Source organism: Epinephelus fuscoguttatus, linkage group LG3 (assembly GCF_011397635.1).
Source record: "Epinephelus fuscoguttatus linkage group LG3, E.fuscoguttatus.final_Chr_v1".
Classification (NCBI taxonomy): Eukaryota; Metazoa; Chordata; class Actinopteri; order Perciformes; family Serranidae; genus Epinephelus; species Epinephelus fuscoguttatus.
This window is the reverse complement of record NC_064754.1, coordinates 34279921-34305992: the sequence shown is the minus strand read 5'-3', so window position 1 is coordinate 34305992 and position 26072 is coordinate 34279921. Positions and strand designations below refer to the sequence as shown.

Genomic DNA, 26072 nt, shown 5'->3' with positions numbered 1-26072 from the left:
GCGGCGCTGTAGTGAGGCAGGGAGTGAAAACACAGCTACTGTGGGTGGATGGAAACTAGACATGGGGAAAACCATTCTCACAATGCTGAAGTGTCTATTTGGAAAACTGCGTGTACATATGGATAAGAGAAACTGTTTACGTGAGTCCACATATCATGGCACGTTACACGTCTCCACCAATGACACTGTAACCAGATAAGCAGACAGCCTGACAACTTGACTCACCAGTCACATTTATAGCATCCGACCCCCCCCCTCAGCAAAACACCTACCAACACACTCAACACAAACCCACACCCACTGCCCACCATGGCAGACAGTTGGTGTGGTCATCAACTTTTTTGATCTACCTCAACAGCTGTAAGTCTAAACTTGCAGCCCCCCAGTTGTGCAGGAACTCATAGTGAGTAGGGAAAAGGGGACTTGAAACTAGGACAGAGCAGTCTGGCCCCTTTCCCTTCGAACCAGAGGCACAGATTTGCGACAAGGGGAGAGAAGACACTAGTCTTAGACGAGGAGAGAAAAGGAGAGGAGACTTTGTGGGAAGCTTGCTGCAGTCACTGAGGAAAGACGCCCCTGGGACACAGACCAGTGTGTTCACGTTGCAGAACATCCAATTTTATAGATTTTTTTAAATTTTTTTATTTTCCATTATATCAGGGGGAGAATATTCACTGAACAGAAACCTCATCACCTGGAAACATGCACAAGCGCACCAAGATAAAGATTGCCATCTTCGTGCTGATGGTGGGCATGGCTTGCATGTTCACGGCTGTGGTAACGGACTACTGGGCAGTGCTCAGTCCACGGGTGGAGAAACTGAATGATACCTGCGAGGCGGCCCACTTCGGCCTATGGAGGCTGTGCAAGAAGCAAATCTACATCAGCTCCGAAACCTACAAGGAGGGGCACGGCTGCGGACCCATCAGCCTGCCTGGAGGTAAGAGACAATCGGAGCAAAACTCCTCTGTAACTGCCAGATGAAATTATAATAAAGCTGAAATGCAAGTTTCTCTTTTGCTGCACTTTTTAGACTAAGGGCATGGCTCTATTGTGTGTTAATATTGTGCGTCTGTGACTGTGAGTTGCTTCTGTGCAATCCACACCACAGCTCTGAGGTATGAAGCTTCTAAGAATAGATGCAGGATCACCAGACATGTCATATGACATTTTAAACTTTCATAAACTTCCTAATGATACTGAAGACGGATCCTATTCTGAATGACATGCATGAAGCCTTCCATAATGTAGTGATAAACTTGTTTTCACTGTGAAAGCACAGTGCATACTGGAGAAAAATGTCCATTGTCATTCATCAGTGCTGTTGAAATGTCTCGGTCTAACACATTAGTCTCTGAGCCCAGGCCCTGTTCAGATATGTTATGGCGGTTTGCATATCTGCTGCTGAGCCTCAGTCAGCTGGGTGGTGCTCCCCACTGCCCCTCAACTGAATAAGCCACAGAGTGAGGGTGGAAACAACATCCAGCCAGTTCAGGCCCCCTGATGAGGCATTGAAAGGATGCTTTAGCTATCAGTTAGCTGTAAAGACTTAACCAGACCTCAGCAGATATTGGACATCAACCAGAGCTGGCTGAGCATGAGCCATGGAGTCCCAGGAGGCTTTCGCTAAGCAAACACCAAACACCACAACAGCTGATTTTACCGACTCGTGTCTTCTTTCTATTTCAAGGAGTAATTATTAGTAAAAAACAGCCAGCATATCCTGTAGATAATTGATGCTTCACAAATCGTGGGTGCATCTGACATATACAGACGCTCTCTGGAAAATCTTTCAGGAAGTTACAGTAGCCCACAGTCAGTGATGGAAAGTTAATGAGACACACCGTATTTAAATACAATTTTAGGGTCCTTTTACTTTATCTCAGTATTCCTGGTGGTAACATTTGATTTTATAGGTCCCATAGTTTCCTAATAATCACATTTGCACTGCAGGGTGGCTGAAAAAAATATGTAAACATTGTCCTCCTGTGTAGCTGTAATTGCAATACAGTTCCACAAATGGGAAGATTTAACTACAGTAATCCTCATAAAACATTCTGTGTCAGAATACCATCAGAGTACTTATTTTAAATTAAAATGAAATCAAATAAAATGTTACCTTCTTATTTTATACCTAAAAATAGTAATTTAAATAGTAATTTTATCAATGCAAAGCACACTTTATAAAAGTGGACAGAAACAAAAAAAAAGCCACAAAGCCCACTTGGTTTGTCTTTCCACTGCTCCAACAATCCCCAGCTCTGGTTTGGTTAAAATAAATCCTTAATTCACCCAGTTAGAAGTGAAAATATTCTGTCTCTGTATGCGTACTGTTTATTAAATGATGCTGCAGTCAGCTAATAGGTCCTATATATTCCAGCAACAGCTCACCTTGCATTGAATGTCTCAAAATAAACTTTCTCTGATATCAGATGCTGTTATGGCTGCTTGAATAAAAAGCAGACTGTAATTGAATATAATGGATGTAAACAGTGTGGAGCAGTGGCTGTCTAGCAGTGACTCACATCTCAATGACTTGTGGTGAGAGTCATTCATCTGTAGAGCTGTGCTGGCATCAGAGAAACCATTATCTGACTGTTGATGGTTATCTGACCCTGTCACCCTGACATGTCACTTTAATTAAATTAGCCTGGAACTTCCCAACAAATTTGTCCAACTGACAAAGCTGAGAGAAACTCCCAAAATATGTCCCTGTAAGACTTTTGGGAATCCCGGATGCTGTCCAGGGCCATTCCCAGAGCAGGTGGAATGTCTGAGGGTGCTTTACTGGTGCAGACATGCCAGGCATGTGCTGAATATACGAAATCAGCTCGGCCCACCCAGGCACGGAGGGAATTCATCAGATTGTAGCGACAAGTGGCTCCAAGAGCCTTTACATACACTCACACACTTACAGTGGTGTTGTATAAATATTAGGATATATATTGTATAATATGTGTTGCAAAGAGCTAAAACTTTTTCACAGGCAGCATGTTCCTAACTTTCATGTGAATAAAAATCCATGTAATTTGTGGTGGCCATCAACACAGTCTTTATTTCAGGAGTAAGTACAGTAAATCAGATAGATGTTTCATCGGTCTCCAGGCGTTTCTCCTGGCCCAATAACTGTATTTGGACAGGAATGCTATTGTTTATCATAGTCAGCCACACGTCTTCTGAGAGGAGTCAACCTCTGATCCAAAGCAGGACTTAAACAGTACGTGAGGAGGTCCCTCTCACTGTGAGACACTCATCTGGAAAATATGGGCTGAGGCGTTGTTTAGGTATACTGCTGACCACAGATGGTGAGATGATCTCAGGAAAACTTTTGATGCAGACTTATGTCATTGCAGCTTAATGAAAAAGAGTTTCATCCGAACCAAAATTTCATTTGTGCCCCCAAATAAAAACATGACAGCAGCCGGGGACTTTTATTTTAATGATATTAACGTTATTTCCACCATAAACTGATGTATTAAAGGCACAAATTGTTCACCAGAATACATTAACTTAAGTGTGACCCTCTAAATGTCATGATGCAGCACCCCCACACCCCTCCTTTGTTGTGACATGTGTTCCTCTTCCCCTAGTGTTGAAACAAAACCTACACCCTTGCTGAAGGCTATTTTAGTTTTAGGTGTTAAACTCCAGTCTGAGTCGTCCTGCTTTCTTTTCATTCCGTGATCTCTTTTTATACTGGCTGTCTGAGCTGCTGCCAGCTGTAAATAAGCAACATCAGATATGTTACAGAGCTCCTCCCTGCCACAAAGACAGGCGATTAATTAACCACAATGTACTCATCATGGTGACAGGAAGGGAAAGGGTGTGATTTTTTTAATCATATTGTGCAAACTGCATGGCAAGCATTCGTTGTACTTATAAATATAGGCCACGTAAATACTCAGCTGTCTTGGGTGGAAGCTGCATGGGTCGGGTATGCACGCCAAGTGCGGCGGTCCTCTGAGTGACGGGGCCGCCTGGAAGAGTCAGGCATAGCTCTGAGGCCTGCTGTCCCACCAAAGTGTTCCCACGAGACCCTCCTGCAGCCTCGATTCTCCGTGCAGCCCCACGCAGTCACTCAAATTACTTGACACTCCCGGGGGCTGGGATGCATAGTCCAAAAAGAAAGTGGTGCCGCTGGTATTTTGCCTTTATAGGCACTCATATGACCTACCAGCCCAGAGATAGGCATTGTGCATGGTGATGGGTCATGTCTTCAACACTTAGAGACATATGTGCAGCGGAGTAACTAGATACATTAAACAGAGTTAGGGAATAAATTACAAAATAAATGTTACTGGGTTACTGAGAAAACATATGTAATTGCATTGCAGTTACCAATCAAAATGTTGGTGATTAGAAAGGGGTTAGATACAAATATATTCCTTTTACGAAGAATATAATATCCATTCTGTTGCTTTGCATCTTTAACTCTGTGACCCTGTACCAGACCCCATTAAAAAATGCTGAGTTTTGTGAGTTTTTGATTGGTTAGTTGTAGGATAGAGGGGCTGGGTCACTGATTCTGACAGGTTGCAGAATTTGGTATGACACCGTCTTTTGATGTGGCCTATTTCTGGACATTTGTAAGCTTTATTGCCCAGTTTAAAACATGTGTCAGAAAAGTAATCAAAAAATAATCAACTGTGAGGTAAAGTAATGAGCTGCATTATTTTGACAAAGTAATCAAAATAGTTACATTAGCCTACTTATTATATTTTAAGTAGCAAGCAATCTGTAACCTATTACATTTCAAAAGTACCCTTCACTGCATGTGTCCATATGCTGCTGTGGGTTACAGCTCAATAAAAGCTCTAGTTTATTTTTTCAGAGTGTGTTAATTAATCCATTTTGCGCACGAGTTATCAAAAAAAATTCTGTATTAAAACCTGCTGGGCTCCAGAGCAAAATACACTGAACAACATAACTGACGTTGTCTTCACTTGTCTTTGCTAATGGATCAAAGAATGAGGCAGGCCATGACACCCAAATAGAGTCCGCAAAACAAAAACCCAGACTCAGCGGTCTGTCAGACAAAATGAACAGACAGTGTACACCAAAGCTATATAGAGTGTAAACTATGATGTGCAGAAATGCTGCTAATCTCGTGTCCTCTCCTGATCTCTGGAAAGATGACAGATTGCCCTATTAGGAGCAAGAGAGACTTTCCAGAGCTTGTCAACAGAGCCTAGCAGGACTAAGACCGGCAACAAGTGGTGCGGCAATGCGTGCGAGTGTGTTTGCCCATGGCTGCATGCTTCTACAGATGAATACAGATGAATTTATGACCATCAGCATGTCCTCGCGGTTTCATGAAAGCTCACGCTCTAAAGATAGTACAAAAAGGTGTGATTAGGCAACACACACAGTCACATGTGGGAATAAAGCCGCTTGATACAGATAATGAGCTCAAAGCATCCACTCCAAGGCTAAATAAATGCCGAGTGGCTCCACTTAAACACACATAACAAACCAGATCTGCATTTAGTGAATGAGGAGCCACTTGGCCTGAAATCTTATCTCATCCAGAGATCATGCTGTTGAAAGAGTTGTCTAGTGTTAAAGCAGAGGGATGAAGCAGACTGTCTGTCGGGTGGATTTGCATTTCCTTAAAAACATGAATATTCACAGTTTTGGGGACTGGGTGAAGTTCAGAAACACTTTTCAGCCTCCCATTTCTGAATGCAATGTTTGGCTCTGAAGTATAACAAGTTGACAAGCCTTTATCACGCCCTCATATGTGCCTTCCACAGTGAAAACAGTGGAGCTTGTTGCTTAGTAACAACCTCTGTTTTTTTATGGCCAGTCCCTGTCCTCATTCATAAAAACATCTTTTTTTGTGTGTGTGCCGTATTGTGCTGGCCCACAGCATTAAAAGCCTGTAATTTCAAAGGAGGGTTTTTTGTAAACATTGTAATGTCGACTTGGCTTGGAAAAATATGATTCAGAGATATTGTTTGTGCCTATTATATCAAATTACTCATTTCCTGGTAGAGCCATCTGACATCCCCTTTAGCTTTTTTAATGGATTCGAGGGTACATAGGAAAATTGCCTTACCATCTCAGCACGGGTCATCGAGCTCTTACGGTTATACGATACCATGTGGTGCTGCATGTTTTCACATGAAGGCATTGCACTGACGCCCCATGGTGAGTTGTATGTAAAAGGGGATCAAGAACATGCGAGTGAGTGAAGACAGCATGATGAGGATCGCGGATATGGACTTGACTTTTCATGCGATTAAGTGATCTGGTGTTACATTCAGTACATAAACCTCTGGGTTCTGACACACATGCTACATGAGGTAAAGCCTCCGATGTTAAGTGCCAGCCGCCCTGTGTGCATTTGATCAGCCACTTTTAACCAAGTATACATGTTTAAACCGCTACAGGAAGTATGTGGTGTGAAATAAGTCAAATGTAATCAAGATTTGACAGAAAAACAAACCTGGTATCTTCTTTTTTTCTTACAATTGGCATAGCATCAAAGAATATTTGCTCTAGCAAACTTGCAGCCCGTGATCACATAAAGCGGCCTGGCTTTATCCCCAAGGTTTAACACCCGTTCTGTTTGAGAAAAAAAAATGACTGTGATGTCTGCTGTAGCCGTTTTTACTTTGACAGTCAAACCACACAAAGCAGACCAGGGTCTGCATGGCATCACACAGCCATTTCGGTGGTAATATTATCCCGGTGGTGTCAATGTGCGAGATGCTTTTGTGAAAACAATGTAGGCAGATCTTAGACAGTGTTAAGTGTTTAAAGTATCATATTCATATGATACATATGGTGCAAAAGTATGTAGGCAAAGCTTGAAGAGAAGTGTTAAAAAGTTCAGCGGTTTTGCAAAGGAAGAAGACATTATCCAAAACACATTAGGTGTTGAGTTAACAACAAAATGGCTGTTGAGGTGAAACAACTTTGACAGAGGTTTGGTTTATTCACCAGCAAATAAAGTTTAGTTGAACTTAAGCAATTTGATTTAAGTTGAGAGATTTGCATCAACAAAGTGCGAGAATCAAAGAATGAGCACACAACACTCTCTGGTCATCTGGTTGAAAGCAGTTACGGGCTTCCATCACGCTGCCATTTTAATTAACTAATTAACTGTTATAGTCATGTCTCTGCTACATGACCCTTTCTTGATACTTCCCTTGGCTTTTATGCATAAAGCATGTATTTGCATATGAGGACATTTAAATTTAATATCATGAAATTTCATGAGAGGGCCCAACTTAAAAAAAAAAATACATAAAAGAACAGTTCTATCAAATCCACTTAAGTTTTAATTATTCAGACCAAATGACTGTGTAACGTCAAAGGCTCATGGTGAACAACCCACAGAGAATTATTTATGAATTAAAGAGAGTTTGTGTGTTTTTCCGCCGATTGTTTTGGTGTTACAACATGGATGGATAAAGAGAACTGATACAGCTACAGGGCCCTTCTCATTCCTATTAGAGTTGTTCAGCGGTGCACAAATAGAGCTGGGTATCAAAAGAACCCAATACTAAGTCGGTGAAGATTCTCAGTCATCCAGGTCATGGTAATCGTAAGTGCTAATAGCGTAGGCAACTGGACTTGCTTGCGTTTCTTGAAGACATTTCGCCTCTCATCCAAGAAGCTTCTTCAGTTCTAAATGACTGATATGAAGTTGCAGGCTATAAACCCTGTGTGGGTGGGAACCCTTGCAGAGTCGTAGGGGTCACGTGAGCTCTTAGTTTCAGAGTCATTAAGGTCACAATGTGAGTCGTTGACCCACCTGGCCACCATGTGAGCTTTTCCCCCACCTACAATGCAGTCTTGGGATCCCTCCCCAGGCGACTTCACACTCATTCACCCCAGGTCCCACCTGACCCTAACGACTCACATGGTACTTCGTACCAGTCATTTAGAACTGAAGAAGCTTCTTGGATGAGAGGCGAAACATCTTCAAGAAATGCAAGCAAGTCCAGTTGCCTACAATATTAGACCTTATAAACCCAGTACCAAAACTTCTTTCATCAAACAACACTAACATTTGATCCTTTTTGCACCAGGAGCCTGATCCTGGATGATCCAGACTCACCTCTCGGCAAACAGTTAGTTCAACATCTACCGAGTTAGCACAAGCTAGCACAGCGATTGGGGCTAACATTCAGCACTCAGTCATTAAAAGGTCCTAACAAATTCACACTGACACCAAAATGGCTCAACTCTTTAAAACTATTAGGTAATATTAGTGGTGTGATGCTAACAGTTAGCCCTATCACTGTGTGTGTGTGGGTGGCATCTCTTCAAGTGTCCCCAGTGAGGAGCTCACACTCCTGCAGCAGCAGCGACAACCCATTCAGTCTTTGGTGTGGTGACGTAAAGCTTAGTGTATTGACAGAGTTAGCAGTTCAGCATGCCAAGATGCCACCAAAATGTCTGGCTTAATTGAGTTTCCCCTTGGGGATGAATAAAGTTATTCTTATTCTTACACGCTACTCCATTCACATTATGGGTATTAAATGACCTACTCTGAGGTATCAATATCACTTTAAGGGTCCTGGTATTAGTATTGGCACTGGTATTGTAATGTTTCAAACGCTACCCAGCCCTAAACATGAAGCAAAACAAGTTCAGCATCCTGGTATAAAATTACCCAGATTTTCTGTCTCATGGGGCCCATAGAGGAATCGCACTGATGTTTCCTTTAACGCCGCCTCCCAACCGCTCGGTCTTGGGCTCTTTAACATGAATGCCATTTGTATCTATAATATTTCTGGATTCAACTAGTGGTGAATTTTACAACATTTAGGACATAATGATTTAAATAAGTGATAGGTAATTGTTTGTTCTGGAAAGCTGATGTACCTAAAAAAAATCTTCTAATTATCAGACATGTCTTTCACAAATGTCTATGACAAATGTCATATGGGGTCCCATGACTTCATGTGACGGACCTGGAAGTGGTAATTCCCTAGTTTTGCCACCATGTCAAATTAGCCTCAAAGCCCAGTGCTGTTTTTTGGGGCTTGTTTTACTGCCCACAGCTTTACTGTTTTGATTCAGTCTTGAATGTTCTTACCACCCCCATTTACAGCAGTGTGTAGCTGTTTTTAGCAAAAAAGTAAGAACCTCTTAAAACCCACATCTACCTTCATAAGACCAAACTGCATACAGACACAATTAGCAACTAGCGTGTTAATATAGGCTAGTGAAGCATTTAGCAGCCGAAGAGCCAGATATATTTCCCTCAAGAGTTGGTGGACACCAACACAGAGCTAAATGGCGTAAATGTTTGACTTAAATTAATCAAGGGGCCACAAATATGACTAAGAATAAATGTTAATAAATAATAAATGTTGCTCCGCATTAGTTGGATGTGTAAGCAGCTGCTAACACATTAGCAAAAGCAACTTCATATGGTGATGTCAGTGTTGTGTTTACAGCTCGTTGTGCTGCCTCCAAGTGACCAAAGCAATCAATAATGCAGGTTTAACTTTGAACTAAATCCTTTTTTCTTTCTTTCCACAGAGGAAAACTGCACCTACTTCAGACACTTCACGCCGGGGCAGGATGCCGAGATATTTGAATATAAAACACAAAAAGGTAGGTTTCTGTCATTGGTTCCCCGGCAGTGTTTACTCTCATTCCATCCCTCCATCATTTGTGAATTTATTTTGTAAATATGTTCCTTGGAACATTAGGACAGCCAGGTCTGTGTGAAGTCAAACATCAAGCTGGCTGCATCACATATTCCCAACTGACCTCACCCGCTGCTGTTGCTGCAGCTTTGCCCTCTGTGGGTTCGGATTTTCATTCATGTTTCATTTCTGATCGCGGAACAGTCATTGATGTCACAGCTGGTGTATTCAACTGACTGTCAATGACAAAACCCTTTAAAGGATGTGAGGAAGTTCTGGGTGAAAGGCAAATGGATTATCCTTTGTCTTTTCCCAACCTTTGGTCCAACGGCTAAAAGTCAGTGTGCTTACACAAGTTATAACTGGCAACACTTTATGACTCTAGAGCAGAAACAGCCCAATGCAATGCATGTCACATAGTTTTATTTTTGATAAGGTGCATATACTAATACTTTCTGAAGATCTAACATGTTTTTGTTGAGAGTTTGCTTCCCTTATGATGGCGCCCGCTGGGGGTCAAAGTTCACTCACTAAGCATTCACAATGTACTGACACAAGGCTGACCATGTTTCACACATGTTGCCTCAGGAACAGTACAAGACATGTACGGTATATCCAGTACAGTGAACATTTCATAGCTGTGTGTGTGTGTGTGTGTGTGTGTGTGTGTGTGTGTGTGTGTGTGTGTGTGTGTGTGTGTGTTCCAGTCCCCCATTCCTTCCATCTTCTCTCCAGTGACCCCTGTTACAGCTGTGACCGCACTGAGCCCAGCCAGCGCATGTTGTATGACAGCCCTCCCACATGTGTTCGGCCCCCTAACGCACATTACATGGAACACTGTCACACTCAATTATTGGGGTATAAATGCGAAAAGTTTTGTGCATGGAGTCGTGCACACCCCCACACTCTAACCTCAGGGATGCTAAATGCAAGAATATGTAGGTACCCCTCCCCCAGCCTCTAACACACACATACACACACACAGCGTCCCCATGCTGATGGCCAGCCCTTGAGACACACACTGCAAGTTTGCTGGAATGATTGCAGCACTGACCTAAATTCCCTGCAGTGTTACTCACTCTTGACTGAGTCATTTGGCTATACCATAATGGTGCATGAGCTTGAATGAACATAGTAGATGTATATGTCACCGCAGGCACATCCATCCATACAGTAAGACACTCATCTGCCATCGGGACTTTGCCAGCACAAAATAAATGAAGTGCAAAGAAAATCTTGCAAGCTGAGAAAAGTCAGGAACAATAGGAATAGATCTGGGCCTTTGGAGGTTCTTCATATATTTTACCATCACAAGTTAACTATGTAAAATGTCTACATAAACTTTATTTTGCCATCTTATTTTGGAAGATTGTCCTCTTGGTCAGCATAAAAAATATCACCTGTATACTATGGCCAGACATTGGGACTTCGACAAATCTCTCCAAAAAACAGAAAGAAAAGCAACATACAGTATGCATGTCTTGTATTGATACACTTAAATAATCCCACACTGAGCACATAAACCTGCATTATATTTATATACAGGAAACAATATGTTAATTCGTAACAAATCAATAATACCCCACCCCCATCACCCCTGAGGGGCCACCCCTGAAGATGTAAGAGACAGTCCATTCTTCATTAAAAGTTAAGTTTTAGATGACTTTTCTCAGACCGTGCTCTGCTGTCTCTTGAGGGGCAATGTTTATTGGAATGCACATATTTTATTGGCTAAGTAGCATCAAATGAGGTGATTTACAGTGCATGCAACTGGTCTGTGAGTTCCTTGGTGCTGGTTGAAATAGAAATGCTTTTTCAAAAATGCATTTGCAATAATTTATCAGTTATACATGTAGGTCAGGGTCTGGATAGGATAGCATCTGGGTCTGGACTGCTGTCCACCTATTAGTGACTTCGGGGGTGATGGAGAGGGGTGGCAGGTTAACAAGGGGGACACATTTTGGTCATTTTGCTTCCCCCCCCCCATCCTCCCTCAAATCGCCTACTGCACATATATATTCACACATGAATATAAAATGAATGCAAGAGCAAAGCTGTATAATACTGTCTCACAGACATTGAAATATCACACAAAAATTAACACATACTTCCCATAACTGCTGGGCAGGGTTGACTTTTTAACATGTCAGTCTTTGAGAAGTCCTTCACCCGTGGAGTGAGCCCTGTATGACTGAAACACTGTTACCTTTTGATGTCTCCCTTGCTCTTGGTGCTGAGAAACTTTGGTGTTTCAGACCGAGCTAGCCAGCGAGCTCCACAGATGTGCAGTATCTCAGAGAGCACAGAGTGTTCAGGGTGCGGCCCATCCTCCCCTGCCAGCAGAAGATGAAGGCTCTCTCCCCCAAAGGAGGGCCTCTCCCCTGGGCACGGTTCACAGGCGAACAGGCGGCAGATCAAAGGCCCCACATCCTATCCACCTCTCTGATCGGAAAAACAAGCCAGCTGCTGTTCCTATTACACAGACACCCTGTATCTGTAAACAAATTACTTTCATATAGTGTATTTGTATGTTGTAAAAATAATTGCCTTTATAAAAAGTCTGGTGATATTTTGTTATTGTCAGCAAAGGATCAAAACCAACAGTGAATTGATCACACCAACAAGTATTGCCTGATATATCTTCATATTCTGTGCCGCAGGAGTGCTGCAGGAATGACGTTCATTTGTAGGCCAACATGGACTTTAACATTGCACTGGTTCCCTTGAAAAAAAACAACTGTATTTTCCCATTGGTTTTTGGATTATTGTATTAAATAAGCTCTGTGGCAGAGAACGGTTTATGATACTTACATGTTTTGTTCACCGAGATAATTTCCACAAGTGAAAACCACATAAGATTTTTGAAGCATCAAAACAATTGCCAGAAAGCTAATGTTAGGCTATAAACAAACTACGCCACGGTCGCATGACTTCAACGCTGCATACACAACGAGGCTGTAAAGCTGTGTTTGGATGTGATGACGCTCTGTAGTCTCATTTGGCAACTTGTTAGCAATCATAATTTCTAAGACATGTAAAAGCTTAAAAAAAATATGAGTGGAGTGTTTACTGACATATTTGATATCATAGAGCAAAACACGAAAGCCTCTTAAACTTGAATTAAAGTTTGAATTGAATACCTTCACTAATCCCACTGACATAGACGAGGGAACTGGGAGTGCTAAAATACTAACTCATTTCCAGGTTTTAAGACTCATTTCCTGCTGCACTACAGAGCTCCATGAGACTGTCCTCCTCCAAAATGCGACCACACAGGTCGTTTGTACCAGTAGTTTACTACGACACAAATTTATGTCAATTGTTAGGTGGCAACCTTGAGTGACCATAGTTAGTATGACGGGTGCAAAGCAGGAAGTCAGGTGATGCTGTATAAAGACCAAAAAAAGTGTGGGTAGGGAGGAGATCAAGGTGGGCAGATGAGTCAAGCAACCACAGGACTTTCGCCCAAGAGATGCTGTTTGTGTTCTGTGAGAAACCAAAAGTCAATGTTACGGTATTTTAACTTTGTAACATCCATAGCCTGTATATAGAGATGGACAAAGCATCTCCAATGACCCAAACTGTACAGAAGTGAAGCTAAAATACCCCAGATACAGCCGCTGCCACCTTGCTTTGGTGACGCCTTTCAGAGCCGGAGTCTACACCGTAGCGATCTCCATGATATCAAGTTTCCCACCCACAGACTCATCTGACGAATGCCACAATGCCAGTGCCACTGAATGGGAGCACATCGTTTAGCTCACACAATTGTCAATAATGTTGTAAAATCCCTGTTTTAGAATAGAATAGAACTTTATGGCATTAAATAACTAATTAAAGCCAAACTTATCTGATGAACGAACACTTGAACATACAGCAGCATGATTAAAAATACCTTAAAAGACAGGAACCATCTTTGGGAAACATTATTTTATATGTACTTTGAGTATTTATTTTGGCCCATGTCCCATCCACTAACATGGAGGGGATGGGCTTTATGACCTATACTGCAGCCAGCAGCCAGGGGACAATCGAGATGTTTCGGCTTCACTTTTAGGGAGCTGTCATGTCGTCCATCTCTTACATACAGTCTATGCTAACATCCCATAACATACATACATCAAATTAAGTAGTTAACTGGCTTCATGACAAATGTACTTATTTTAATAAACACTTATTCTAACCCAAGCTATGATCTTTTGGTAAACCTAATGAAGCAGTGTTAATACAACTACGACCACTTCAACGTTAACCATGTGTTTAAAACCATAATGGTAAACAGTCATATACGACCTATTACCATCATTGTATCTTTGATGATTAGGATGTTGATCTCCCCTACTGGTAGGCGGCTAGTTTAGGAAACACTACTGTGGGTTGTATTTTACGGTAGGAACAAACATAGGTCGTATGGGTTGGAAGACTTTTTGAGCTCCTTTCAGAACTATTGAAAACACAGACACCCTGTAAGACTCACTGTTGCACTGGATAACATATTCGATAATTACTATAAATGTGGGCAATCTTATTTTTACTCTGAGTAAAAAAAAAAAATCAGACATCAGACATGAGTATTTACCGCTGTTAAAACTTACCAAAGCACCAGATGTGAATTATTCCATGTTACAATTCAGTACATTTTTCCGCCAATCACAGTACTTATATATTTTTGACCCATGTTTTTGTTTGTATGTTTTAGTTTTATGTGTCCACACAGGTTGATGTGCAACAGACAGGGTAGAAAAGTCTAACATAATTATTAGCTCTTGTCTGTTTTTAATGGGATCTGTTAACAATAAGGAAAATATAGAACAAGACAAGCCTAATCCTGTAAGCCTAACCTGACACTAATTACTGGTTCAGAACATCTCCACAAAAACACACACACTAATGGGAAGTGGTCACACAAAAGCAGCTAATTTCCTAAGGACCCCCGATAACATACTGTCAAACAAATTAGGGTGTGACAACATAATGCTAAAAGGGTCACGACGAGGCCTCGTTGTTGTCAAGTACTTCCCAAGAGTATGTGGTTTTTCAATAATACATTGTGCTTGTTAAAGCAGTGTCTCATTGACTGTAGAAAATGTGCTGTCGTACGGGAGGGTTTGTGGATTTGCTAATATGTGATATGAACAATGTCAAATTACACAATATGAAGACAATGATCTTAGAATATTTGATGTCTTTGGAACTCAAAGGACATCTATGAGCCATGTTATGTCAACACACTTGGCTTTTTTCTTTCCAGAGTACAACATCTCAGCTGCAGCCATCTCCATCTTCAGTCTGGCCTTCATCATCCTGGGCTCTCTGTGTTTGGTGGGATCATGTACCGGTAAAGGCAAAGGACGAGATTACCTTCTCAAACCTGCTGGCATGTTTTTCGCATTTGCAGGTGAGTTCAGATAAACCAACAACAACTGAAATTCCCTGCAGCCTCTATATTTTGGAAGGCAAAAAACCACCTCATGCTGACACATCTCTCTCCTTCCCAGGTCTCTGTGCCTTCATCTCACTAGAGGTGATGCGTCAATCGGTCAAACGCATGATCGAGAGCGAGGAAACAGCCTGGATCGAACACTACTACTCCTGGTCCTTCGCTTGTGCCTGCTCGGGCTTTGTCCTGCTCTTCCTCACTGGCATCGCCCTTCTGCTCCTCTCCATGCCCCAGATGCCCAGGAATCCATGGGAGACTTGCATGGATGCCGAGCCGGAGCAAGCGGAGTGATAGCTAGACAGACAGATGAATACAGGATATGAGGAGAGTGACAGTGTCTTTTGTTTTGAGTACAGATGTTACATTAATTTGGAGAACGAGAGCTGGTCATAAAAGGGTAATGTCATGATGACAGAAACTGGTTTGGGTGTGGACGGACCATGGCCTCGATTGGAAAATTACCTCCCTGAAATTATACAGCAACTTGAACATGGGGCTTTTGGTGAAGTTTTAAATGTTTGCCTTATCCTGTTTTCCCACGCAGAGTGTAAAATATAGCAACTCTCTTCAACACATCCAGTGTTATACTGGAGATCACAGCTCAAGTCTGACCTGAGGCCGAAAAACCCCCACCATACTTCTAAATAACCTGGTCCAAATACCATTTGCAATTATTGTAAGCACTATTAGTATACTATACAACCCTTACTTACAACTGACATAGAAATGTTAACAATGATTTATCACACTATTATGTGATGTGCTCTGGTTGGTCTCCCAGCTGTCCTCATTATGAACGCCTTAGTTAAAAAGACTATAAGATTTTAGATTGAGTCAAAAATGTAAGAATATAGTGCATTCAGTTGTGGTCTGACGTCCACAGTAGGTTAATTCATGTGATTTTATGCACTGCATTATGTATAATATCTTGTACATATCTAATGTTCATCTGTTGATTTTTGTATGCGATGGCTCAAGGAATCAATTACAAGAAATACCAATTAGATAAGAGAAGTGGAGACGTGCATTCAAATGTTAAGTTTTGTATTTATAAGAACCTTTAAAGATGAAGAATATCTGATCAAAATAAGACCTTTGTGAATAAATGAATGATTTCGAGTAAAGCAGTAGCACAGAGCAGGTTTGTGTGTGTGTGTGTGTGTGTGTGTGTGTGTGTCAGACTGAATGCTAAACACCCACTCAGTCTGCAGCGCTGATCATGTTGGAAAAGGTTCAGCTCCAGCAGGTGCACATACAAGGCCTTTTACTTTTTGTTGACAGCTTCCAAACCAAACTGATACAAAAAATTCTCTGTTCATGTTCATGCGTCATTGTGACCCATTTGAAACGTGGCAAGTTGCTATTTGCGTTCGTCCATGTTTCTGTGTAAACAAACATGCAGAATATCACAGAAACCCCCAACAGGTGCAGGATGTTTACTTGCCAACCTTTGGCTCCATGTACATACAGCGTCAGATAAACTGACATTGAATTTTATTTCAAATGTAAAGAAATATCATGCTGTTACATTATAGAATGGACTATCATTGACCAGTTGAATCATGCAAACACAATACAAAAGGATATATGACACGGTTTGAGACTCTATTTCATCTGTAACTGTCTACAGGATGACTGACAGTTGAAGCTTTGCGTACAAAGTGTTTGCTTTGTTTCATTCGGGATTAGCAAACAAGGAGCAAAAAGAAAATGTGGGCTGGTGCCACAAGGCAATGTTGCTTTGGCCCAGTTGGGTTTGAAAAGCAGAAAAACCTCTATGAGCTGCTTACCAGGCCTTCTCCCGATATTCTATAAGATAATGTACAGTTATTACTATGGAATGAATGTTGACAGGGAGATGCAGGACCCTGATGCAAAGTGGAGGGGTCTTGAATCACCCTGAAGGAGTTATTTCGTAGTGATTACTTACTTCGGGTACATTAACTGGCTTATTACACAGCTACTTACTAAAGTCATCAAAAGACTTGCACAGAGTTGTAGTAATGCATGGTGATGCAGTGGTTAGCATCGTCACCTCACAACAAGATGTTTCCAGGTTCGGAACCCAGGGTGGGGGAGCCTCGCTGTGCTGTGTTTGCATGTTCTCCCCGTGTCAGCGTGGGTTTTCTCAGGGTACTCTGGTTTCCTCCCACAGTCCAAAGACATGCAGGTTAACTGGTGACTCTAAATTGTCCGTAGGTGTGAATGTGAGCGTGAATGGTTGTCTGTCTCTATGTGTCAGCCCTGTGATAGTCTGCTGACCTGTCCAGGGTGTACCCTGCCTCTCACCCAATGTCAGCTGGGATAGGCTCCAGCCCCCCCGCGACCCCCGACAGGATAAGCGGTTATCGAAAATCAATGAATGACTGAAATTTCATGCCAATCATGATTTTTCTTGAGAGATCCCTGTATGATCTTTATGTTGTGTTGTACTGTAGGTGTGTGGGTATTCTGAGAGACACTGAACATCTGTGAACCACAGATTTGCTTTTGCTTTGCTCAGCATCACCTACTGTATGAAACAGCTGCTGTCCTGTGCACATACAGGTGCGCTGCAGTGTAGCAGCCTATGCATCAGAACTCTTTGTGCAAAACCAGCTGCTGTTTGTAAGAGCTACCATCCATGTTATGAACTTATTCAGGGCAAAAGCCCATTTAGTTTATCTCTACTTATATTTATTTTGACTGACTTTCACTTTTCTGATATGTTTGACTAAAAAACTATTGAAATAATAATAATTAAAAAAAACCAGGAATACTTATAGTAGTGGTAATGGATTTCTATATTCTTAGTCTTTCTTATGTTTTTGTCTTTTTCATTACATACGGCATCCACTTAAACAAGTTTTTGAATGCATTTTGTGTGTGCGTGTGTGTTATTTGCTATATGTTTGTAACCAAAATTAAATCTTGATAAGCTTCGGAAAACTTTTGTCTGAGATCGATTTGCATTATTTATTGTTTTCTTTACTTTCATGTAGCAAAGGGTAGCCGTCACTGGTTCTCCTTTGGTGCCACATTTTCCTTTTTTGGTTACTTTAATTTGCACTTAAATTTATTTTCCACCTATACAACGTTACACTTTCATACATCAACTCAGCACACTACAGACCAGCTGACTGACCATTTCATACATTTAGTGAGGATATTGTTTGTAAGTTCTGTTGATTGAAATTATCTCTCTAGTACACCTGTGTGCATTTCCCCTCTTTTATCATGGCCTATAAGAGCTGGATTGTGACAAAGGAGACGCTGCTGCTGACACTGTGACCCTTTCTAGGTAGACAGTGAAAAATGCTTTAACTATTTGTCATTGTCCCTGTCTAGTATATGAGGTATCTTTTTCTGAGACCACATAGTCTTGGCTTTTACATTCGAAGTGCTGAGGAGCCCAGAGCCTTCCAGACTCTCTAGGAAACTAGTTACCACTGAAAACTATCAATAATTCCTGTACACAGTAGGGCTGGGTGTCAGTACTCAATACCTTAAAGGTATAGACCGAAATAACCTTGTACCAAAACTTTTCCAGCCAAATGATACCTGCATTTGTTATTTTTGTATAGCGCTCTAGAAAAAAAAAGTTTTGCTTGTAGCTAATACCCAAAACTTTCTTTGATTTAATGCGACGAAGTGATTGGCCAACTGCCGCAGTAGCTATAACCCATACAATTTGTGATGTGAAGTCAAGCGGGGTGTACTTGGCAGATCTGGCAGATCAGCATGCTAAACGTTCTTAAGTATGGCTTTTACTTAGGACTTGGCATTATTCATACCACATGAATAATGCCAGTACCCTAAAGCTGATAGATACCAACAGAGTACTTCTTTTGACACCTTTTTTCTACTTCATTCAATACCCTTCATGTGATGAAAAGCATTCTGTTGTGTGAAATGCCTCTAGACACCACAGGTGTGTTGTAGAGCCATACTCACGGTAGTGAACCAGTCACACATTGCATTAAATCAAAGCATGCTTACAGTGATTGCCTGCAAGAAAACCATACAAGTAGTCATTTTTTCCTAGATCTGGGTACAAAAAGAATCGGATGCAGGTATTGTTTGACCGGATAAGTTTTCATAGTACTTGGAACTAGGTTTGTTCAAGTCCCAATACAGAGGCCTAGCTGCACTACACACCTGTGCATGCAAGTGGTATTTTACACAACTGAATGCTTCCATTGACACGATGGGTATCGAAATAGGGAGAAAAAGGTTTCATATGAAGTAGTCTATTGTTATCAGTATCACTTTAAGGGTACTGGTGCCGGTTACACAAAGCACCTTAAGGGAAGATTTTTCTTTACATCCGAGTTAAGGTTTCCTTTAAATAAAATCGGTTGCACAAACGATCATTAAGTCTTCTCCTTAAGGTTTTCTTAAGTTTTTTCTCCTCATCTTGGTCTAATACTTATGACATTGCTTAAAATTCATTAAACTTTTGCTCAGAGGACCTTAGCTGCCCAAGTAAAGAAAAAAAACATGAGGTACGTATGACTGCATCTTAACGGCAACATGACTGAGTTAATAGTGATCAATGAGGAAAATTAAGGCATCCTGAGCAGAACCTGATTGAACCTTTAATAATGAGCAAATGATTTTGCACATTAAATTTAACTGGAGGTCAATTAATAATTTAGAGTTGGAGGACTTGACTTTACGAGCTGCACTCTTCCAATATACAACTAATGATTGCCCTGTAGTTTTTACAACAGGATCTTTCCAATCAGTTACTGGCAAGGTATTCCATGTACACAAGTCATGGTGATGTTCCCGTTCAAACATTGCAGTTTTCTCCCATGTCTTTCCTTGACTAAGGAAACCTTTTAACCTCCTGAGATCCTGTGTCATCATTTGAGGACGTCACATTTTGGGTTTACTTGACCTTATACTTCATTCTACTTAACTTAGACCTGTTGTCCTTGTTCGTGGACACTTTTTTGTGCCATCTAGTGGTAGCAAAACCACAATACACTAATCCATGTAAAAACAAGATGGCAGCCATCTCTGCCAAGTCAGTCTGCAGCTGAACCCGTCACAAAAGTGGACAGGGTCCAAAATCTGATTAAATTTCATGGTCGATACTTGTTTATGATTTAAAACATTAGTTTGATATGCCATACAAACTACCAATTTTAGCAACAGTAACAAGCTAAGACTCTGTTAATTAGAAAGTACTAGTTTGAGGACATTGGGACTTAATAATCACTGATAATGGTTAGTTTCTTATATTAATCAGGCCCTACTGATCCCAAATAGCTAGGAGAAATTAAAAATGCATATCAAACAACAGCTCAGGACTAGGGAGGTTAAGAGATTCTGTAGAACACCCTTAAGTAATTTCCTCGGCTAGGGAAAAGCTAAACCTTAAATGTCGTACTTAAGGTGCTTTGTGCAACCAGCCCCTGGTATCTTATTTTTTTTTTTAAATGATACACAGTCCTAGTAGACAGTGACCAAGCTGATGTATTCAATGAAGGCACAAAGGCCTCTCTATGTTACTTCTGTGTGATGCAGAGGATGATAAAAACGAGGACAAAACTCAAGCAATTTCAATAAAAACACTTTAATAGAGAAACAAATAAAAAAGAAAATAAACCTTTGAAACACAGTCTAAATCCTTTATTATAACCACCACCAATTGAAATGAAGAAGAGTAAAACAGATCTATTCATTATTTTGTACCCACGAGGGAGGAACCAATGGGACTGGGAGGCTGGGAGAACAGGTGTGCCATTGATTCACTGCAGCGAGGGAAGAACAGAGGAGAGCAAACAGATAACAGGAAGAGATGTGGCGTTTATAGAAGGCTGAACACAGTGCTCTCTACTGGCTGGGCAAAAGGTTGCTCCCTTTCCATGTGCCACACACACACAAGTTGGTTTCGCTTTCTTTAAAAGGCAACACAAATTTTGTTTTTTTTAAGAAAATAATTCATAGGATGAGTATATATGGTGCAAAACTGGGTGATGAGAACAATTCAAATCCAACTTCATTACAAGAGTAGAGACCCTTCGTTTCACAGATTCTGTCAAACTCATTTTGGAAGCAAAGGACAAAAATGAAGCCTTAAAAATAAATCAGCAATGACAAAAATTTGTGAATAAAAATCCCTTTAAAATGTCTTTGGCTCAATCTCTTCTGCTTCAAAAATAAATAAAAGTGAAGAAGCGGTGAAATATTAGTATTGCACAACTTTAGAGATTAGCCAACGACTTTGCTCTGGGGAGAAATGATTCCCCAAACAAACAGAAGCTTCGTAAATACGACGCACACCAGGGAGCAACCTCAGCTTTAGCCCTGCTAAGTAACTGCAGGAAAAAAAAAAAAAAAAGAACTTACATGACCATTACATATTTGATTGACATGTTAGTAAAATATCATAATAGTTTTGTTGATAATGTCACAAGTTATTGTACACATCAAATAATATACCAAAATTTGACTCTGTAGGTTGAACAAAAGCTTTTTTTTTTCTTTTTCTATTTCATTTTCTTCATCCACAAATCAATACAAACTGATAAAAACAGGGATAAAAACCAGCCAGGTCATCTCAACATGCATGAAAAGAAAAGTCTTCACATTTAAAAAAAAAAAAAAAAAAAAAAAAAAAAAAAAAATCCATGTTGATTGTTGTACAGCGGTGAGAAAACAGAGCAGGACAAATCCAGCAACATATACTTAAAAATATGTATTGTACAGTGAAATAAGTTCTCTTATAACAGCTGCAACACAAAGTCTCCTCTTTGTCAAATCAGCCAGACACCGTCTTAAAAAAACAGAAAAGAGAAAATCTAAAAAGTTACAACAAGATGTCGCAACTACCAACTGGGTTGTTGTTATCCATTTCTAGAATTATTATTTTTTGTGAATTTGCATAATTAAAAAGGGCATACCTCTTCTTTGAACAGCTTCTAAAAAATTGAGGCGCTCCCAAAGTTCTTGTTTGTAAATACCTAGAAAATGCATATTTACAAGTATGTGTTGTTCTCCGCTAAGTCAAAAAATCTGGACCTTCGAAATACAATGTCAAAACTTAAAACACGTACAAATAAAACCATGAAGCTCTCCGCTGACTGTTACAAACACATCTAAGTTATTAGTCGTGGGGTACTAGCTCTCTCAAGTCGTGACACTTTGAGAGATTTAACAGTGACTAACTGCCATGTGGACGCCATGAGACGGCAGGGTGACATTATTACAATTTCATCAATTTGCAATGGGGCAGTGGTGTTTCAACAATTAAAATTAATTACATAGAGCAGGACTGAGCACTGGATGACTGTTTCCAGTATTGCTTTCATTATAAAGGAAAAACCTTGGCAGATGTAGGATCAGCATCGTTTTTATATTTTACCTCAAGGGCCTTCAGCTCACTGGGGCCTCAGTGTGTAAGCAGTGAAACTCATGTGCATGTAAGCTGTGTGGCCTCCGTGTGTGTGTGTGTGTGTGTGTGTGTATGTGTGTGTCAACTAATATCAAGCAACTCACTGACTGGAGCTCAAACATGAATTGTCACTGTGTTATGTTCATCATGTGTTTTAGGTTGTGAGAGAAGAAAGTCACGTGAATGTCGCAAATGTAAAACTTGGTCAGAGCTTTTTCAATTAAAGGGTTAGTTCAGTATTTTTCAACATGGACCCTATTGCCCACATTTTTGTGTCTAAGTAACTAATGGCAACATTTTTTAAAAACTGATCCAGTGTTCAGTGACAGCGCTGCAGCCAGCAGCCTTGTAGAAGGCTGCAATGTAACCAATCAGGCTTATTCACCCATCAATTTACGCCCAATCAAAGTGCTTGTTTTGCCACTGACAGGCTCAGATTATTATTCTAAGTGTGTGACAATATTATGCAAAGTATCCCTATAAAGTATCCCTTCGATGCCCTTTTATCAAAGAGTAAGATCCTTTCTATTTAACAGGAAACAGCTCCAACATCGTAATTGCCAAGCCCACCAGACTCCATTTAAAAAAAGAGAAATTTAAGTGTGTATAGAGCCAGCATACTTTCACATCTAGCTGGGAAAATTAAGGGTTTATTTCAACCAAACCAAAGTTGGTGATTGTTAGAGCAGTGAAAAACAAACCAAGTGGGCTATTGTCAGTTTTATTTTTCTCCTGTTGACTTTGAATCAAGTGTGTTTTACTATGATGAAATAACCGTTTATCTATATGGAGTCTGGTGGGTTTGGTGATAGTGATTTTCGGGCTGTTTCTGGTCTTTAACAAAAAAGGTCTATCTGTGCAAGGATCCTTCAATAATCTTGTCAGACACTTATAATAATAATTTGAATAATAATCTGAAACTTAATGGCACTTTAAGCAGACATTACGGTGCACAAATGCCCAGAGTGTTACACTGCATCCTGTAGTGTCGCTCAGTACTGAACCAATTCCAAGTTTTTTTGTTCCCATCAGTCACTTTGATACAACAACATAAATAGGGTCCAGGTTGAAAAATATCAAGACTTACCCTTTAAAACACAGGAAATGAGATTAATCTACTGCTTTAATATTAATTAATATATTAATCAGATCAGACTGAAAAACAGCGAATAATGTAATTCTCTGAATGACCAGGAACAACGTGCACGACATTACTGATTCATTCTTATTATGCACAGTCTAAAAAACAGACACTTTGACACTCACACGATTTTGAACAAAATATCGTAAAGTAATTTTTACTGCGTTACTTTTATGGTTAAATCTCTGAGTGTTGAAACAGATGGAGGATGTGTTTGCTTTGCATTTCCTAATGTGCACAGAAAAAAATATTAGTGATACGGAAATGCTTTTCACTTATTATGGCCAATGATCAATGTTTCTGTTACAAACTGAAGCAAATATTAGCTCATGGGAGAGATATATGATTATTGTTTATGATAAGGTTCCACAGATATTAATGGATTGTCTTACAGAGAAAATTATCTTTGGGCAGTCTGGCTCATTTTATGAAAAGTCATCTAGAAACTGGGAAATTCTGACTGAAAAGCATCTGGGACCAACAGTGTGTTTAGAGCATAGACAGCATTAACAATCAGAATAATACACAGTCCGCTCTTTGCTACACTGATGACATCTAGGCCATTTAGGATAAAATCAAAAAACACCAACACTGGTGAATTACTGATGTGTATTTTTAAATGTCAGCGTATTTACTGTGATTCTACAGTTTCAATATACTTCAGATTTAACCAAAAAATACCGACAGTTCACGTGTTCAAAAACGTCTGGCAGTGTTCATCACACCCTCGGCTTCAACTTACCAGTCGTGACACACCACTCTGACCTCACCACTCTCTCTTCACTTTCACAAACCTTCAGAGTACTGCAACCTTTTCAAAACAAAAAAAGCTTAATGTCAATTCTAGACACAAAAAATAAAAACTCATTTCATATCCCCAGCAGATTTTGAAATATCTCCATGGTGAAAGATTTCTGTTTACACAAACAAAAAGAAATAAAATAAAATGACTGAGCATCGGCCACAAGCGAAGCAGTTTGGGATATTCTTATCATAGAAAGCGATGTCTGGTGTTCTCTGATCCTTAACACAAACAAAGGAGGAATGACATGTTGTTGCTATTTTGACATTTTCACACTGTATCTATTGTTGCTGATGAAACATTGGTGAAAAGTAAAATACGCAATCAATATTTGTATTGTTATTTTTCAGTAAATAATCACATTTACTACTAACTCACAAAAGATAATTCCCAGCTATTCCCAGGGTGTCTAAGAATTAAGGATCAGAAGCCAACAAACAGAAAATAATTCATAATGCAAATGCTAGCATGATACAGGAATTTAAGGACATGTCTGTGGCATACAATTCAGTCTTTTATTTTCTTTATATTTACAGATTAGAGGAAAATTTATCTACTTCTATACACTGTTCCATGTAGTTTCTGCGTCAGTTGACCACTTAGCTTTTGTCCGTTACCACGACTACAGTAGTATGAAAATCAAGACGTAACGTCCACTCAAAACTGAAGAATACAAAATGATAAAAACTTCAACATACTTATTTAGTAACCAACAAAACCAACTTCAATAAGGAAAAATATGCAGGTAGCTAAGTGGTCAACCAACTCTTGCCTTTTTTTAATTTTTATTTATTTTTTTGTTTTGTTTTTTTTTATAACTTTTTTTTAGCATTACGTACATATACAAGTGTAGATAATATAAGTATATATTCATATATACATAATGAGTATGTATATATACCAGTAATGCATTCATTATATATACTTATTTTCTTCACAGATATGTGAAACAGGAGAAAAGATGACTGTTACAAATAAAAAGTTAAAATGAAACAAAATGCAGAAAACAAACCTACTGATAGAAACAATTTGTAAATGCACTTTGCACTATTTTTTTGTTTGTTTTTGGAACCGTTTTGCTTTTTTTTTTGTTTCTTTTTTTTGTTTTTTTTTTATTTCATCACTTACTTATTATATGGGAGAGACACTCATTTAAAGTAGGAATAGTACCCATTGCTACCATTTGAACTTCCTATACTCAGCTCTTGTAGGAGGGACAGGGGGTCGCTGTTCTTTTTGACCTGTTCAGGGCGAACAGCTCGGGGTTTGGGTGGAGCGCGGAGGGCGCTGGCATAGGACATGGTGGGTGGTTTGTTTAAATTTGGAGCTCCCTGACTGGCTTCTGTGGGAGCCTGTGGCGGTGGCGGCGGCGGCGGCTGCTGCTGCTGCTGCTGCTGCTGCTGCTGCTGCTTGTTATTGGGCATGAGAGGAGGAAACTGTCCAAGGTGCTGAAGGGAATTGAGGGAGTGTGGGTGTGTCTGCTGTGCTGCTGTGGCCTCGGCCTTCACCTGCTCCTCCGTCTGACGAAGGGCCTTGGAAGCTGCCAGATCCAGAAGCAGACAAAAGCAAAAAATAGGAAGGGTGCCCCAGAAAGAGAAGAGGTAAGTAAGACTTGGTTGGAACATGATAAAACGTTCTCAAAATTAACAAAACAACTCTTTGCAAAACAACATGCTGCCTAACAAAAGCCTATC

General features: G+C 40.2%; 2 protein-coding genes across 2 annotated transcripts in view; one reads left to right on the top strand and one right to left on the bottom strand.

Annotated features, from left to right (window-relative positions):
• Positions 1-376: 376 nt before the first annotated feature.
• On the top strand, positions 377-17990 carry LOC125886123 (voltage-dependent calcium channel gamma-1 subunit-like). Its single transcript, XM_049572073.1, has 4 exons — positions 377-940; positions 9502-9576; positions 14863-15009; positions 15110-17990. The coding sequence occupies exons 1-4, from the start codon at positions 703-705 to the stop codon at positions 15340-15342; spliced, it is 693 nt and encodes a 230-aa protein (XP_049428030.1). The 5' UTR covers positions 377-702; the 3' UTR covers positions 15343-17990.
• Positions 17991-20598: 2608 nt separating this feature from the next.
• Positions 20599-26072, bottom strand: part of helz (helicase with zinc finger) — a 66325-nt gene continuing 60851 nt past the window's right edge. The window contains exon 33 of the mRNA XM_049569105.1: positions 20599-25918. Coding sequence (XP_049425062.1) covers positions 25527-25918 — 392 coding nt within the window. The 3' untranslated portion in view covers positions 20599-25526. The remainder of the gene's footprint in view (positions 25919-26072) is intronic.